The 17,920-nt window shown below is 40.8% G+C and overlaps 1 protein-coding gene across 3 annotated transcripts in view; it reads right to left on the bottom strand.

Annotated features, from left to right (window-relative positions):
- Positions 1-607: 607 nt before the first annotated feature.
- Positions 608-17,920, bottom strand: part of C5H18orf25 (chromosome 5 C18orf25 homolog) — a 67,811-nt gene continuing 50,498 nt past the window's right edge. For 2 of the 3 annotated variants that reach the window (XM_038331184.1, XM_038331183.1), the window contains exons 3-5: positions 16,721-16,888; positions 7,289-7,415; positions 608-970 (exon numbers count right to left, since the gene is read on the bottom strand). In XM_038331184.1, coding sequence (XP_038187112.1) covers positions 781-970; positions 7,289-7,415; positions 16,721-16,888 — 485 coding nt within the window. In that variant the 3' untranslated portion in view covers positions 608-780. The remainder of the gene's footprint in view (positions 971-7,288; positions 7,416-16,720; positions 16,889-17,920) is intronic. The other variant, XM_038331185.1, reaches the window with a different exon arrangement.

The raw sequence follows: 17,920 nt of genomic DNA on the forward strand, positions 1-17,920 counted from the left end.
AGAGAGAGAGAGAGAGAGAGGGGGGGGGGGGGGGGGGGGGGGGGGGGGAGAGAGAGAGAGAGAGATTGATTTCCCACTGATCTCTCAATGCACTCTTCAGACATCCAGAAACTCTCAAGAATTAATTATTGCAACAAGGAGACCAACTGAGTCCCCTTAATAGTATCTGGAAATAAAGGGTGGGGGGCATTTCAAATACCTGTGTTATGGCAAATTGACAAGGAGCTATGTCAGGAAAGAAGACAGAAGACATAAGCTAAAGAAAAATATATTTTATAATACTTCTGTCTTCCACTTTGCAGGAAGGGTTTTCTAAATGCACATGCCCTAGCAGGTGCCAATGAGAAGGCCCTGACTGATATGTATGCAAATGCCCTAGAGTAGGAGTGACAATGAGGCAGACAGAGGGTGGTCATATCTAGATATTAATTTCATTATACAGAAAAATAAATATAAGTTCAAAACCTGAAATTCATTTTGACTAGTAAGTAAAATATTATTCTAAATGGAGGGTGACTTTTAAGATAAGTCACTAAGCAAAATGAAGTTCTCTAATAAAATCCACCATTCTCATGTTCTTACGAGGAAAAAAATTATTTTCTCTGTGTTATTTTCCTAAGTGAATTATTTTAATAAAAAGTGGGGGAGGCTACCATGAATTTCAATTCCACAAACGCCACAAACAGCTTCTGAAGCTGAAGCTGAAGCTATGACAATGAACTTCCATGTCACAAAGAGGAGGAGGTGGAGGGAACAGTGCAGAGAAACAGTGGCATTGCATTACAGTAGGTATTTACGTCTGCTATCCTCATCCAAGGTGAGGTCAACAACTTCTGCCGGGGAAGCCCACGTCTGCTGGGGTGTCACAGCAGTCCATGACTGTGTTTGCCGGGAGCCACCGTACTGCGTGCCAGAGCCATGCTTCCAGGAAGAGACGCTCTGTATCACACCTCCTCGGGGGTGAGCACACCTGCAATTGTGTAAAGAATAAAGCCCAGTTACTTACTGTTAAGAAGCTGAGATGCTGTAACTCCAGCTGCACTCATCAACACTACCAACGCCATTCTGCACACTTTGCTCAACCTACATGGGGGGGGGGGGGTTTGGTCCTGCCTCAAGTGCTGTGACAGACTTTGCTGACTCCCCATAGGAGGGTCTCACCCTCTCTGAGGAATGACTGGGGGTGGGGTGGGGAGCAGGGGGTGAGAGTGGGAGGACAGGGGGAGAGAACGCTGGGATTGGGATTTAAAATAAGATTGTTTTAAAAATTTATATATAAAAAAGTTTATTTTACAGGACCAAGGGCTTGTCAGCTCCTGAGTTGTACCAGGGTCAGTTACTGACAACAGGGAAGATGGTTTTCTTTGGACTCACCTAAATCTCTCATTTCTATGATACGAACATAGAAATCCCCCCCCCCCCCAAAAAAAATGAACACTCTTAGTTGAAACAACAAGAAAAATAGGAAAAATCTACTTGTAAAAGTAAGTTTTGTGACACAAATAACCATGTTAAAAACAATGAAGACAAACCAGGCGGTTGGTGGTGCACACCTGTAATCCCAGCACTCAGGAGGCAAAGGTTCGAGGAGTTCTGTTGCAGAATATTATTTTAAGGTGTGTTACTTTTGTTTATGCTGTGGAACATTTGTTTAATGATGCAAAGATGTATGGCTTTTGTTTATACTGCATTTGTTTAACTCTGTGAAGCTGTGATTCCTCCCACCCCCCACCCCAGGATTTCTCTTTGTAGCCCTGGCTATCCTGGAACTAGCTCTTGTAAACCAGGCTGGCCTGCCTCTGCCTCCTGAGTGCTGTGATTAAAGGTGTGCGCCACCAACCGCTGTGATTCTTTGTCTAAACACCTGCTGGTCCAATTAAGAGCTGAATGGCCAAGAGCAAGGCTGGAGCAAGGATAGGTGGGATTGGGAGGCAGAGAAAATAAATAAAAGAAACAAGAAAACAAGGAGAGGAGGACATCAGGTGCCAGCCACCAAGTCACTCACAGAGTAAGAAGAAAGACTGATATACAGAAATAAGAAAAGGAAAAATGATGTGGGATTCCCCTCTGTAAGTTGTGAAGACCACTGGTTAATAAAAGACTACTTTGGACCTATTATAGCAGGGCAGAACTTAGATAGGCATGGAAAAGCTGAAAAGCTGCCAATATAAGAACTGTCTTTGAAATTTCCTGATTCGTGGAAAAGTCTGCCAGATGCTATGGGCCTGTAGGCTGAAGATGGATGCCCCAATGGTACAGAAGAACTCTGGGTGACTGTCTAGGCAGCGAGATGTCTCTGCCAATTCTACAATTCTACAAGAACAATGCACTTCCTGTTTACTTAGGTAATATTACATCCTTCTGGAGTCTTTGATGGAGTTGAAGAGTTTATAGTTACAGTTTTGGTTTTCCTTAGTTATGATAAAAGACAAAGTAAATATAAATAATTCTCACTTGATACTTGTTTTGTTATATGTAATTTTACTGTGTTAAAGTTAAAGCCTTCCTTTTTATTTAAACAGAAAAGGGGAGGGGATGTGAGATTCCCCTCTGTATGCTGTGAATACTGCCAGTTAATAAAGCACTGCTTTGGACCCATAGCAGGGCAGAACTTAGATAGGCAGGGAAAACTTAACTGAATGCTGGGAGAAAGGAGGCAGAGTCAGAGAGAAGTCATGCAGCTGCCTCAGGAGACAGACTCACTGAAACTTTGCTAGTAAGACACAACCTCATGGTGATGCACAGATTAACGGAGATGGGTTAAATTAAGATGTAAGAGTTAGCCAATAAGAAGCTAGAGCTAATGGGCCAAGAAGGGACTTAATTAATAGTTTCTGTGTGATTATTTTGGTTCTGGGTAGCCTGGACGAAAAAGCAGCTCCTTTCAACAGAAAATGTCCAGGAGTGAAAGGTAGATGGGTTAATTTAAGAAAGAAAAGCTGGCTAGAAACAAAGCAAGCTAACACCAGGTGTTTATAAGTAAAATAAACCTCCATGTACGTTTACTTGGGAGCTGGATGGTGGACCCCCCAAAAAAGCCAAAGAAATAAAAAAAAAAATCACACAACAGTTCTCTGTGAGTTCAAGGCCAACCCCTTGAGTGAGTTCTAGGACAGGCTCCAAAGCTACAGAGAAATCCTATCTCAAAAAACAAACCAGCCCCCCCCCCCCCAAAAAAAAAACAGATAAGGGGCTGGAGAGATGGTTCAGTGGTTAAGAGTATTGACTACTCTTCCAGAAGACCCAGGTTCAATTCCCAGCACCCACATGACAGCGTAAGACTCTGCAACTCTAGTTCCAGGGGTTCCAACACTCTCATACAGACACACAACACAGGCAAAACACCAATGCACATAAAATTTAAAAAAAAAACAGTGAAAATAACGCTATTTTATAGTTATATTTCTAAAGTGTATGGGAACCCCACCTTGCATAAAAGGTCTATATGTCCTTCACCGTGGCTCGGGGAGAAGAGCAGGGCTGAAGCCTCAGTTCATAGCACATGGGAGGGAGAACCACACTGCTGACAAGTTACGCTAGCTCACGCGGAGAAAACTCCTTCAGAAACACTAGCAGGCTGAATCCCATCCTCCAGTCAAATGATGAAAGCAGAGCCCTGAAGGAAGCCCTGATAAAGCCCTGACTGAAATGAAAGAAGGCAGACGGCTCAAGCTATGACCCACATCTGAGTGGTGTGTGAAGCAACAGCAGAGTAAGTTTCGGGGGCCTGACTACCAAAGAATAACCAAGTTATTCTCTGGTCACTACATACTCACAATGACATCAGTGTATCCATCCACACGTATCACACACATGAAAATAGTTGAAAAAAAAAACAACTCTTTTTAAACCATACATTGCCCAAAAAAAAAAAAAAAAAAAAAAATCTACCTATTAACCTGCCAACAACTAAGAGAACTATGAAAGAATAGAGCCGCTGGGGCCCCGGCACAGGGCAGATGTATTTTTGTATTTTGTTGTATTTTATTTTTTTGAGACAAGGTTTTGCTATGTATCCTAGATAGCCTTAAACTGACTAGGTATCAAAACTCACCTTGAACTCACACTAATCCACCTACCTCAGCATCCTGAATGCTAGAATTACAGGTGTGGGCCATCACACCTGACTCAGAACACAGATTTCCTAAGTACCAGAGAATCTGTTCAAGAAATGGGCAAAGTACCCACTAAGCCAGAGGTTAATACAATATATTCAAAGACTTTCTAACAAAAGTATTAAAATAAGGAACCCACAGCACAATGTCTAATCCCAAACCCTACAGTTTGTTAAGTGAAGGGGAATGGCCATGGAAGTGGAACACTGACAGGAATTATTTTGATGGGATACTTATGCAGTTTCATATGTATTACCTCACCGGCCTTTTCAAATAACCCTATGAGGTGGAATGGAAGTCATTACCCTGTCTACAGACAGAAACAGGCTTAAGCAGGTGACAGGATTTACCTGGTCATAGAACTCTTAAGTGTCAGGTCAAGGAACTGTGAGACAAGTCTACTTTAAATTGGCATAAATGAATGAATCATCTTAAAGTATGAAGTTCTTTAAAAGTTCAAAAGCTCATCTGCACAAGCATTCTAATTTAAGTAAAGCTGACTAGAAAGTCAGAAAGAATTCAGGGACTAAGGAGCCACCAAGGCAGTCAATGTAATCTTTGGCAGAATTCCTATAACATCTAAACAAAGGGGTAGAAAGTGCCACTGTTACTCTTCCTAAGGAATCCCAGGCAGTGGTTTTAAAGGGATCTAATCTAATCTGTATTTTACAGAAGATAAGGACCAAAGATGAAATGCAACTTACATTCAGAACTACAGCGAAATCACACTTCCATTCAGGTTTATTTTTCTCTAAGTAACTATGCTTCCTCAAACGACAGCTCAAATACTACTGTTTGGTCCAGAGGACTGTTGCTTGGTCCCAAAGGTATTTGTTAACCATGAAACCAGATTCTAGAAAAGTATTTGTCGTAGGAGCAGGAAGGGCGAGTGAGAGTTTAAATCTGCATTTACTACTGAAGAGTGAACAGCCACAGCGGACAGGAGATGAAGTGCATGTTTAACTAAGCGGTCACTTCTGCATTGTGTTGCAAGCAGTTCTAATGACCAGAAGCGAAAGGGGCAGTTAGGACACTGGAACACCTAAAAGACCTAAGGATAAGAACAAGCCCTGACTACCTGAGCTTGTCTTCAGAATTCTCCAGAGGACATGGTGATCATACCTCTCTGGCCCACAGCTTTTCTGGCCCGAGACAGCTGTAGCCAGGTGGTTAGCTTCCAAAGAGAACCATCATGAACTGTAGAGCCCCATGAAAGGTACCATTCTGCCCCTTGGAGACTTCAAAGATAAGTGGCGCAGGTCAGCTTCTAGAGGACAATGCTTGGGTGATCACATCTACACAATTCAGCCACCACAAAACATAATAAACTGCCCATTGGGATTCAAGTTGGGGGTTAAGAGAGCTTACTACTCTTGCAGAGATCCCGAGTTCAGTTCCTAGCACCCACCATGGGAAATTCACAACCATCTACAACTCCAGCTTCAGGGGAGCTGACGGCACCTGAACTCACTCATGTGCCCGTATCCCCACAAACAATGAAAAAGTAGACAATTTTTAAAAGAGTCAAGCTGGGCATTAAAGAAGATACTAACATGACCTCCAAGGTCATCAGTGACTAGGATTGTTGGAAGTCAGGATCAAAATCACTAAGGGAATGACCTGGGAAGTCAAGACTGCAGAGTGCAGTCACAAGAGAGTATCTGTCTGTGCTTTGATCTGTGTGCTGGATAATTTAAAAATAAAAGTTTGCAAATATTAAGGTGTGCAATATGACTTGTTTTGTATGCTATAAGCAGTAAAGCATTCATTTTTTATGGTTTAACTACCTCAAACATCTTAAATAGAATGATAGCCAGGAAATGAATGACACACTGAGGATTTTTTCTTCTTTATCATGAAAACGCAGTCCTACAGCCCCAATATGTGTTTGTTTGTTGTTGTTTTAAGTATAGATATATTGTAGGAGGCTGCTTGTTTGTTCCTAGCTGCTCAGACCCAAAATAATCACACAGAAACTATATATAATTTAAACCACTGCTTGGCCTATTAGCTCTAGCTTCTAATTAGCTAGCTCTTACATCTTAATTTAACCCATTTCTATTAATCTGTGTATCGCTGTGTGGCTATGGCTTAACGGCAAGGTTCCAGTTCATCTGTCTCTGGTGGTAGCGTCTCCAATTCCGCCTTCTTTCTCTCAGCATTCAGTTTAGTTTTCCCCACCTAGCTCTGTTCTGCCCTGCTATAGGCTCCAAGAAGTTCCTTTATTTATTAACCAATAAAAGCAACACATATACAGAAGGACTTCCCACATCATAAAAAAAAATAACTTTTAGGAGCAGGAGTTAATGTATGTGTTCATGTGGATATGTGCACATGTGCAAATGTGTGTGGTATATGCACCCATTTTGTGTGTGCATACCCACATATGGAGGCCTACAACTTCAGCAATCTTCCTCAACTGCTCCCGCCCCCCCCCCCACCCCCAGACAATGAACCCGAGGCTCATCAATCCTACTAGATTGGCTGGCCAAGGGGCTTTAAGGCTCCATCAGCACTGGGGTTACAAATACAGCTGCCCTAAGAGCTGTGGGTCAGAAATCAGGTCCTCATGTTTTGTGCCACAGGCACTTTACCAATAAAGCCACCTCCTGGGCCAAGAACTTTTCTAAAGCGCACAAAGCAAGCCAGTGTTGGAGAAATGTTTCAACTACTTTGTAAAATAAAGTCCATTACAGAAATAATTTATAGTTTATAATGATAGGGATGGAAATTTTCATGTAGTAAGACTACAATGGCTTTTATAAGCCCCACAGAGTTGTTCTTGAGGCTCGGAATTTCAAGGCATTAAAATAAAAATAAACAATTTTCATGCATTAACCTATATGCTTTCCTATATTATGAAAGGCATGGGATAGCCTACACCTTCATGCCAGCCAGGATGAGGTCTACCACTTTCTTTCAAGATTTTATTTATTTTATTTTATGACTGTTCTATCTGCATGTACACCTTCATGCCAGAAGAGACCATCAGATCCCACTATAGATGGCTGTAAGTCACCATGTTGTTGCTGGGAATTGAACTCAGGACCTCTGGAGGAGCACTTGTGCTCTTAAGGGCTGAGCCATCTCTCCAGCCCTGATCTATGACTTATCTTTTGGTTTAAAGAGAGTCACAATGTAAAGTATCAGAATACCCCCAGGTACTCGCCTACCTTGCATGCTCCTGAACGCCCACAATCTCCACTTCGCTATCTGAAGAGGCAATATTAATTTCTTCATTAAGTGGTGCATTGCCAACAGATGTTTTATCACTTGCTAGGAATCCTGGATCCAAATGACCTGAGAGAGAAGGGGAGAAAAGCAAGCAATACAGATTGATTCCTTTAAACAACAACTCAATGATAGATTACTCATCTAGATTAATTACAGAAATAAGAACTCTAAGCTCTATTAGCCACAGCAAACCTGTTACCACTGTCAAATAAACAGGGGCACAATCCTGTGTTTTGTTGGTTTTTTCTTCCTTTTTCCCTTTTTTGTGTGCGTGTGTGTGTCTGTTTGTCATGCATGTGTGTACACAGATAACCCATTTTTTACACGTGTATAGGTGCACATGTGTGGCATGCATGTGGAGATACAAGGTTGATATCGGGAATCATCTTTCATCGTCTCTACCATACTCACTCTAACAGGCTCGCTTCAGAGCTCCCTGACATGGCCCATCTTCAGGCAGGAAGTACAGGTCGGCTAACAAGGCCCCTGGCATTTGCATGGGTTTCTGAATTCCACTCCTCACAATTGCATGGTAAGCACTTTAACCAGAACCATCTCCCAAGATGCTCTGCCACTTAAAAACAAACAAACTGTTTTTTAAAAAGAAATAGAAAGGGCTGGAGAGCTCAGCATGTGGAGCTCCTCCAGGGGACCCAAGTTCAATTCCCAACACCCACATCAGGCAGCTCAGAGCTCTAAGGGATCTGATATCCTCCTCTGGCCTCCATGGGCACCTGCACTAGCATACATATACCCACACACACTTAATGAAAAACAAAAATATCCTTTTAAACAAAGAAATATAATGGACATGGCATGTATCCAAGCAGCACATCAGGGCTTTCCAGGAAAAGTCCCTTATTCTATGAATATTTCTGTCTCTTAGGAGAAAAACAAAATACTTTGACTAGCACTCTACCTAAATATATTTATAGATATACTCTAACACTCTATATTTTATTCTGTAGTGCTTTTTGCATTCAACTCTAGTCTACTATTAATGACCGGCACAACCACCTTGAGGTCAATAGGGTAGCTTTCTACCGCTTATCATCACAGAACAAAATTCTAAATCAGAAATCTGTAAAGGCATTCGCAGAATCAAAGTGACAATTAATACTGTATTTATACCAAAATGCTTTGTGAAAGACCTTTTCATTCAAGGAATGACAATCTGGCAGAGTCTAATCCCAAAATCCATGGAAAAGCAAAGACAAGAAGCAGATAGAGCTTTGGGATGCGCATGACTAAAACATACGCTACACACAGCTGACAACTCCCAACAGACATGAACAAAGCACGAGTGCCTGGGGCGGACCCAGTTCAGCACACTGAGACACAAAGGACCACTGCACAGGCATCTTCCTAAACTACTCGTTACATGGTGCGATGAAATGCCTGCAGTGTCACAGTGAGCCGGACTGTCATGGACCTGACCGTCCATGTAACGGTACAACATCAAATCAAAACACAATCCAAACATGAGTAAGAGAATTCAGCTATGTGCACCAATCTTAAATATACAATCTTAAATGAATTGTAAATTCCTACATGGCCAGCAATAAAGTTCAGTGGTAAAATCATTTGTCCCGCAAGCCAGACAACCCAAGTTCAATCTCCAGACACACAATAGAAGGAGGAAATAGACTCCCCAAAGTTTTCCTGTGAACTAAACACAAACACACACACACACACAAACACACACACACACACACACACACACACACAGTCTCTCACTTTTTTTTTTGGCTTTTTGGTGGGTTTTGTTGTTGTTGTTTTTGTTTTGTTTTTCAAGACAGGGTTTCTCTGTAGCTTTAGGGCCTGTTCTGGAACTAGCTCTGGTAGACCAGGCTGTTGTAGACCAGGCTGGCCTCTAACTCACAGAGATCTGCTCGCCTCTGCCTCCCGAGTGCTGAGATTAAAGGCGTGCGCCACCACAGCCTGTTTCTAACAAATTTTAACTAACAAATTAATTCCTACAAATTAACTTAGTTGTAGTCAACACAAATTTTCATTTACTCATTAAAAAGGTTGCATTTAAATATGTTGTTATCTAATACAAATTTTTTCTCTATAATGAACAAAAATGTTTACGAAAGCTCATACAAATGAAACCAATGAGAGGAAGATCTTACAGACATGGACCATCCTCCTCTTTCACTGGCTCCAATGCGTCAGCGTCACTGAGAGATTTCGTATTTTCCCTGTGAACTGTTCAATATAACCCTTTTGGAAAAGCACAGGCAGCTCCAAATTTAAACTTCATAGTGTTTGCATCCTCCACCCCTGTAAACTCACCGTGGAGAGTTCACCCTATGAGTAAAAGCCTTACATAGCAAGACGATACAACAGTCAAAGATGGGCACGACAGTGTTAACAGACTTGGGAAAGCAGACACTCAACATTAAAGTATAATTCATACCATTATAAAATGTGTAGACAGTAAGGAAAGCTGTGGAAAGTAATCAAGTTTGATGAGACTGTTAGTGCTTACTGTTTAATGCTATTTTCACCTATCTGGAAATTTAAAACGACCAAGAGTTGGTGAGATGTGTCGGTGGGACAAGTGGAACTACCTGAGTGTGATCCCAGGGTCCAAATGGTGGAAGAAGAGAACCTACTCTCAAAGTTGCCCTTTGACCTCCACATGTGCACTATGGCACATGTGTGCCTACATATGGATAACTAATTTTTAATGACTAGAAACAAGGTGACTGAGACTATACTACAGTCTGCATGAGTTTGTAATATGATTTGAATTTCATGTGGTAACACGTAGCCACCGATCTTTAAAACCAAAATACATGGCACCCAGTTTTGTTAAATCAGGGATGTTGTTTAAATGGGATTTGGGGAAGTCTAGAACTGGTAAACCCAGATCCTTATTCTGTCTGCCACCGTCCTCTAGTCAAGTGTTTCATCCATCTATGCCTTCACTACGCACGCAGCTCCAGTGCACTGCATGGTAGGACAGATGGACAGATTGACAGCCTTGCTCTTTTCAAGTTTCAACAAGTCTGTAATTGATATCTCAAGTAGATTTTATTGTTTATCTGTGTGTTCTTACAATGAGTATATTACTTGTGATGTGGTCTGCACTATACTGGGCGTAGGAACACTATTTGACAGAAGGCAAGTACAGGCACTATTCGCAATAAATCTGTAATAAATCAGCAATTTAAAAAAAGCAATCCATTACCCACAGCTCAAAAAACTGCTCCATGTTATTTGGTAGGGAGCAGCCTGGAAACATGAACAATGGTATAAATCTGTGATCCTAGCATCTGGAAGCCAGGCTGGGTTACGTATCATGTTGTACAAGGAAAGAGAACAGGCACACTCCCCAGACTCTGACCAGGGAAGCTGAGCTCCCAGGGAAGACCAGGTACAGTGAAAGGGGAAGTACCTTTAGGGTCTAAAAATGTATTGAGTTAGAATAGAAAAAGTCATGATGAACACTGCTGGCAACACTGGCAAAGGCGAAATCTCAGGTTGGAGCCTGGACTTGATTTTGAAAGGTGAGAAACCACTGAAAGATCTGCAGAATGACATAATTCAGCTCTGTATTCTAAAGGCTTCCTTTTGAAGTACAGAAGTCAAACTGGCAGCAGAGCAAGAAAACTGCAGGCATGGAACCAGTTACACTGCTGCGCTTTCTGGGAAAGGTACCAAATGGGGACTCCTCATGTGATGCTGGGTCAGATAAACCAAAGGATGAAGGAGTGAAAATGATGTGTGCTGGTGACTTAGGCAGCTTGGAGGAGACAATGAAGGCTGAGGATAGCTTTCCAACAGATAGTTGGAAGTACTATTCAAAAACACTTTTGAGCAAAACAGACTTGATAAATCCTTACCATCACCAAGAGAAGGGTCACAGCAGTGAAGGGAGCACAGGAAAGAACCCTGATGAGCACCACTAATTAAGAGATGGCACAGAAAGGGGAATCTATTGGAAAACAAAAACAAAAGCCCAAGACATGGTCAGTAAGAACTGAGAAGGGGGGATTACCTACTTAGAACACCTCCTGCTCTTGGGAGTTCTTCAATTTTTCTCAATAAATCTGTGCTCACTGCTGAAGAATAAACAAAAATATGAAAATAAGTAGAGACTTCTAGAGTCAACAACAAGATGACCTTGGAAAGCAGGGTCTCAGGAATGATGGAACCAAAACAGCAAAAAGGCTGAGGGGAAACAAAAACAAACTGCAAAAGGCGGAATGTGGATGAAAGAATTGTCTCCGTTTGGGTTTAGCAGTGTAAACACAGGCTAACTACAGTATGCCAGGTGAGTATAGCTAAACACTCAACCACACTCAAAAGCTGAGGACACTCGCCAAGGAGCCCTGGAGTCAAACCCAACAAGCGAATAATATCAAGAGTAGAGAAAAGTCCTCAGTGTAAAGCCAGAGTGGCAGCTGTGATCTCAGCCTAGAAAGGTGGAGTCAGAAAGGAGGCCACAAAACTGACAAGACAAGCAAGGGCCCTGCTTGTAAAAGGAGAGAACAGGAGCAGGCAGAGAGCCAGCAGCCAGGAGAGTAACACACTGCCATTTCCTCTTCTTCCAGCTACATATAAATGCTAAGCCCCTGACCCATTCCTCTTCTCCGGGCTCACCCTACAGTCTTGTTCTACTGGGTTTATGCCACCCACAACTCACCTGTCAACAACTTTTCTACTGCCTTCTAGAATGTCAGTTCAGGGCAAACTGTGCTGAACTTTCCTTCCACTTCCTTATAGAACAGGCTTTCCTGAAAATGCTGCCCACCCCAGTCCAGCTCCTAACCTGTGCCCCAGTTTGGGGACTGGCTAAACAGTCCTTCATCCTCCAATACCAGCAGGTCTTTCTTCCAGGGAACTTTCCTACCTTCACACGCTGACTCCTGACAGATTCATTCATTCATGAATCATGACTGAAGTCTCTCTCCTTCTCTCTTTCCACTTGTACATCAGCTCTCATGAATGCTCATCTGTGTTCACAGCCACCTTAAAACAGTGTCAGCTTACTAAGAAATAAGGAACTGTGCTACAGGAGGCACTTAACGCCACATGTGACAGATTTACAACAAGATTCTCAGTCTGTCAAGCTCCCCAAAATATGTAAGTAAACTGAATGAAGCCTAACTTAAAAGAGCATTTTAAGTCAGTGCAGCTGTCAAACTGTTCCTCCATCATCCAAACACAACCCACCGAACCTTACTACTTCTTACCACCGTCCTTCTGACCCACGGCTTAACTTTATAGGAATCTGTGGTCCATCTCAGACATTCTTGTATTCTTGAATACCAGCCTTTACTAGGCAGGCCCCTCACCCTGACCTGTGTCCAAATACCCACCAGAGCCAGCAATGTAACATTATACTAGTGGGTATTTTTTCTTTTAAAATTGTTTTGAAGAAACCACTAAGCCAAATGTTATTTTTAAAGTATCTTTTTAAAAAATTACTAGTATTTCAGATTATTCTAACTTTATTCCTCATAAATCTAAAAGTCAATAACTTATATACTACTTTCAGATTATTAGACTCAAACAATCTGAACAGTACAACTGTGGCCATAAAAATTGCAGTGTAAGCCATATATAGTGGGTATGTGGCTCTAATTCCAGTATTTGGGAGATGGAGGTAAAAGGATCATAAGTTCAAGGCCAGCTTGGACTAAACAAAACCTTGCCTCAAACACAAACATCCAAATGTGCAGTTCAAAAGCAAGCTACCTGGTAACAAGGCTTATAGTCCTAGGATTTGGGCTCTGATGAGGAGGAATGCAAGTAAGGGCTACCTTGTCCTATATCCAAGAGCATCTCAGACTTATGCTTCTTTGAAATCCAACTATAATTATTGTTGTTTCTTGTTTGTCTTTTCTGTTTTGTTGTTTTGAAATAGGATCTTACTCTCTAACCCAAGTGGCTGAAACTCACTATGTAGCCAAGGAAGGCCTCAAACTCATAACAATATTAATCTTCCTTCTCAATCTACTTCAGCGCTATCACTATTATGTAGCACAATGGTTGTGGGCATTCCTGTTTTGTGCTGTACATTAACAGTAACAATAACATTTGCTGAGGCAGATACTAGTTTATAGATAGAGAAAACTGAGGCTTTACATAACTGACCTGTGGCTACTGATTCAAAAGTAGCACCCTATACAACAATTCAAACATCACATAAGAAAAAGTAACATGGCAAGGAAACATAGCAAAAGCTAAAATGTACATCTTTTGCTGATCAGTGTCTTTCTTGATTCCAAACTAGTCTTTAAAATCTGCCTGTTACCCAACTCTTTTACCAGTTCAAAACTAAAGATACTAAATAGTGCTACATTTTCATATCTAGGGAAAAGGACTTTGAAAGAGAGACATTCTCACAAGAAAATATCATGGGTGCTATTGAACAGTGGTAATTGTATCATAAAGATTAACCTACCATAATTTATGGCCCAATATGCACACATACTTTGTATTATAACTTAAAGAAATATATACATATATAAAATTACATATACGTGTATATATATACAAAATTATATGTTCATATATAGAAAAATTATATGCATATATACAAAACATGCTAACAGCAGCAGCATCTAAAGCAGCACCCTCAACACTCAGTGAGAGGAAGCTGTAATAAGCAAGCACACAACTCACAAAATGTTTAACTAAGAAAAAAACTACAAATGATTGTCTGCAATGCAATTAATTCAAAAGTAGGTGTTTTAAACTAATTACTAATAAACAAATTAAGAACATAAAGGAATAACACAAAAAATTAGAACAGCTTTCAGAGTAAGGGGAAAGCTGCAGAGCTGAAGCCCTGGTATTGACCTCCTCACCTTTCAACATGTTTTATTTCTTTAAAAGAAGGGTGGTGGGTACACAGCAATCATAATGTTTTAAGCAAACAAGTTGAATATACAGTGAGCTCTCCATCCCCACCAACTGTGAAGGGAAAATATTGAGGAGAAACTACACTTGAACTCAACACACAGATCTTTTTGTCGGCATTCCCCCCAAATACAATGAGGGCTTGTAAGTGATCCGAGGACGACTAAAGTAGAAAGATGTGTGTAAATTATATGCAAATACTATGCCATTTATAACTGAGATTTCTTCTTTCCTATGGACTTGGGTTTGTTCTTTTTCAAACAGAATCTTACTCTATCCCAAGTTGACTCAAATATACTCTGGAACCCATAATGTTCTTAAATTCAGAGTGATTCTCCTAATTCAGCCTGCCAAGTGCTGGGATTATGGACCCAGTCCCTCTGGGGTTTTTGGTTTTATTTTGTTTCATAATTCAGAGGTTCTGGAAATCCTCCAGAGACACTAAGATATGACTATACCAGAACCTAAAAATGTAAATATTAAATCCTGGGTAGAACTGCTAGGTTTTCTGTAGATCAAAGGAAAACATTAACAATCCTACATGAGTCAACATACTGGTAGAATTCTCTGTGGTAAGTGCCAGGCGGAGGTGATGAACACTTTTAATCCCAGCACTCATGAAGCAGAGGCAGGCGGATCTCTGTGAGTCCAAGCCCAGCCTGGTCTGCAAAGTGAGTTCCAGGACAACCAGGGCTGTTACACAAAGAAACCAGTCTCAAAAGAAGCAAAGGGATTCTCTATATTAATAATTACATGGACTAGAGAGACAGCTCTGCAGCTAAGAGCACTGGTTCCTCTTTCAGAGGATCCAAACTTAATTTCCAGCACCGACATGGTGGTTCACAAGCACCTGTAACACCAGTTACAAAGGAATCTAATGCCATCTTATGGCACCAGGCATACAAGTAGTGTGCAGACAGACATGTAGGTGAACACCCATACATATAAATTTAAAAAATAAGCAAATAACATGTGGACTAGAGAGACAGCTCCAAGGTTAAGAGCATTTGCTGGTCTGATGGTCTTGCAGAGGGCACAGCTGAATCTCCTAACACCTACACAGTGGCCCATGAGCTCCAGTTCCACGGAATGACAACCTATTCTGAACTCCATGGATACTGCATGCACATGGTGCACATGCAGACAAGCAGGTATACACTCGTATATGCACACACACAAAGATCTCATTATTTTTTAATAAAAACATAACGTGCTGAAAATTGTTCATTTTTATCCCTAAGAATTTACTAAAAAGTGGTCTGTATGTAATGACATGGTTGGGGAAAAGGGAAAGTAAAACTGAGATCAATAGACTACTTCTTCACCCATGGGTAGGAATCAAAGAAAAACACATCTAGTAATAGAACAAACTAAATCACACAGCTTGGAAATATGTTAAACAATTATGTGGTTATTATCGTCTTTAATTTTAAAGTGTTACTTCTTTTCAAAGTATTGATGTAGAATACTAATAAATCCTTAAAAGATTCTTATTAGGCAAATATTTATACAAATAAAAATGAAATGAAAATCCAAAAGAAAAACAACTGATCAAAACCAAACCCAATTTCCAAATCAGACACAATCTTAGAAGATCAGTAAGTAATTCTTCAGTGTTAAAGACAGTGATAGAATTCAGGACAACCACCACTAGCACTGTGTTTTAAGGCAGAAAACAAAATTATGTTATAAAACCTCCCATAAAAGTAATGATTTAATGAACTAATGGCTAATGACCAATGCATTAGGCCAGTAAACATAATCCTTTGAAAGCTACAAAGAAAATAGAGACTGCATAAGAGTTTAAGTTTCCCCCCTTTCCTCTTAAACTTAAGTACTATTTTTTTTATTTAAAGTTCAAATTAAAAAGAATATTTGAGGAAGAGATTGAAGGGAAGCTGCAAGCATGCTAAGAAGTTTCCAATATGCAGTGAGGTTCTTTCTAAGTATCACTTTAAGAATGTCAGAGATCTAAAAGAATGGGACGCAAAAAAGGAGATTCTCTCTGAAATGATGGAAGCAGGGGTGAAAGAAAGGTATTAGGAAAGAGGAGGAGAGCTTACTGGGGAGGAATTAACAGAGAGAGACCACAAAGGAAACAAGGACAGCACTGCAGATGAAGCAACACACGCAGAGAGCATCCACAGACCCTCCTGAAGCTGCAAGGTGGCTATCCAGAGTCGAGGCAGAGAAAGAACTGGCGGAGGCATCTGAGGACTTCTTGGTTGCTTTCATAAAAGCATTTTAACCCAAGAGTATGCTTCCTGGAACTTGATGCCTACATGTTCATATATTTTTATTTGCTTCTTTCTAATTAAGAAATGGCATACTACTCAAATCTTCTGTTATATAGGGCAGCCTAGGAAGTCACAATCATTCAATGACAGAAGGCTGTATATGGCCTGCTCTCCTCAGCAGGGTCTATTACCATAAGAAATGGTTGGCAGGACTCATGCACATTGTCATTAGAAAAAGGGGTAGGGGAGACCAACCTGCCTCTAGAAGCTCGCTGGTCCTCCAGGTAGCTCCTGTGTTCTGGCCGCCTACTGAATTACTGTGCTCTTGAACTACTGCAGCCGCCAATAAATTGTCCACATTTACCACTTCTGGGTCAGAGCTGGTGTCAGACATATCATAATGAGCTACAACTGGAGGTCCATCTAGGGAGGAAAAAAAATGTATACTTGTATCTAACTTGTGGGGTAAGAAATACCTCTCCAACTAATTAAGAGCCCACTAAATGCCAGCTGCCTTAACTATCACTGCATCTGATTAGAGCTCACTTTATATCTAGTGTTTTGAACATGATACTGAAGTAGAAAAGATAACCCAAGAATACAAAGATGAGGGACACGCTTTGGAAAAAGGAAAAGGGCATTACTTACTACAAAGAACAGAAGACAAGACTATACTGCACAACGTAACACTGAATTATTCCTACAAAGCAACAAATTAAGAAAATGCAATGATGACTCCAAAATGAAAATGGGGGAGATGCAGGAAACTGTTGAATCCAACTTGATGTCTTTCAAAAATGAGTTTAGCTCTTTTAGTAGCCAATATTAAAAATTCCTAGTAGACTCGGAGAGGAAAATCCCATGTACACTTTCTTATTTACTAATAAAGTTGGCACAAGAGCTCTGCTGCACTAACTTCTTTACCTCCAGCGAGACCCTTCTACAGTAACAGGATGTTATGCACCTCACAACTTTCTACAAAAAGACAATACCACAAAACCCGCTGTCAGGATTTTGCTTTGGGCATCTTATGAGGATAAGGGATCAAGGAATATTTATATTTTCTTTTCCCTGAGAAAGGTAAGTTCATTCAAGTAAAGGGTAGCAACCTTGTGAGTAGGTTTTTAAAGAAGTTGAGAAAGTTCTTATGGGAAAAATAAGAACATGCTCCCAAGCCCAAATCCCAACATTAACTGCAGGTAAGTATCAAAGTAATTATACTACAGCAATTCATGCTACAATAGCCCACTATTCATGCTTCTAAAACGAACACATGCTTTAAGATGGTATTGCCACCCTCTTCCTAACACAGTAGTAAAAAAGTATTTTGAAATTATTTTCTTTCAGGAAATCCCTCGGCCCCACCCCCCTTTTAGAACAGAATTAAAGGGAATGCTGTCCTTCCCAAGAGCTAGCTATGAAGAACAAGCAAACTCTTTCTCCATATAGACTTTT

This window comes from Arvicola amphibius, chromosome 5 (assembly GCF_903992535.2).
Source record: "Arvicola amphibius chromosome 5, mArvAmp1.2, whole genome shotgun sequence".
NCBI lineage: Eukaryota > Metazoa > Chordata > Mammalia > Rodentia > Cricetidae > Arvicola > Arvicola amphibius.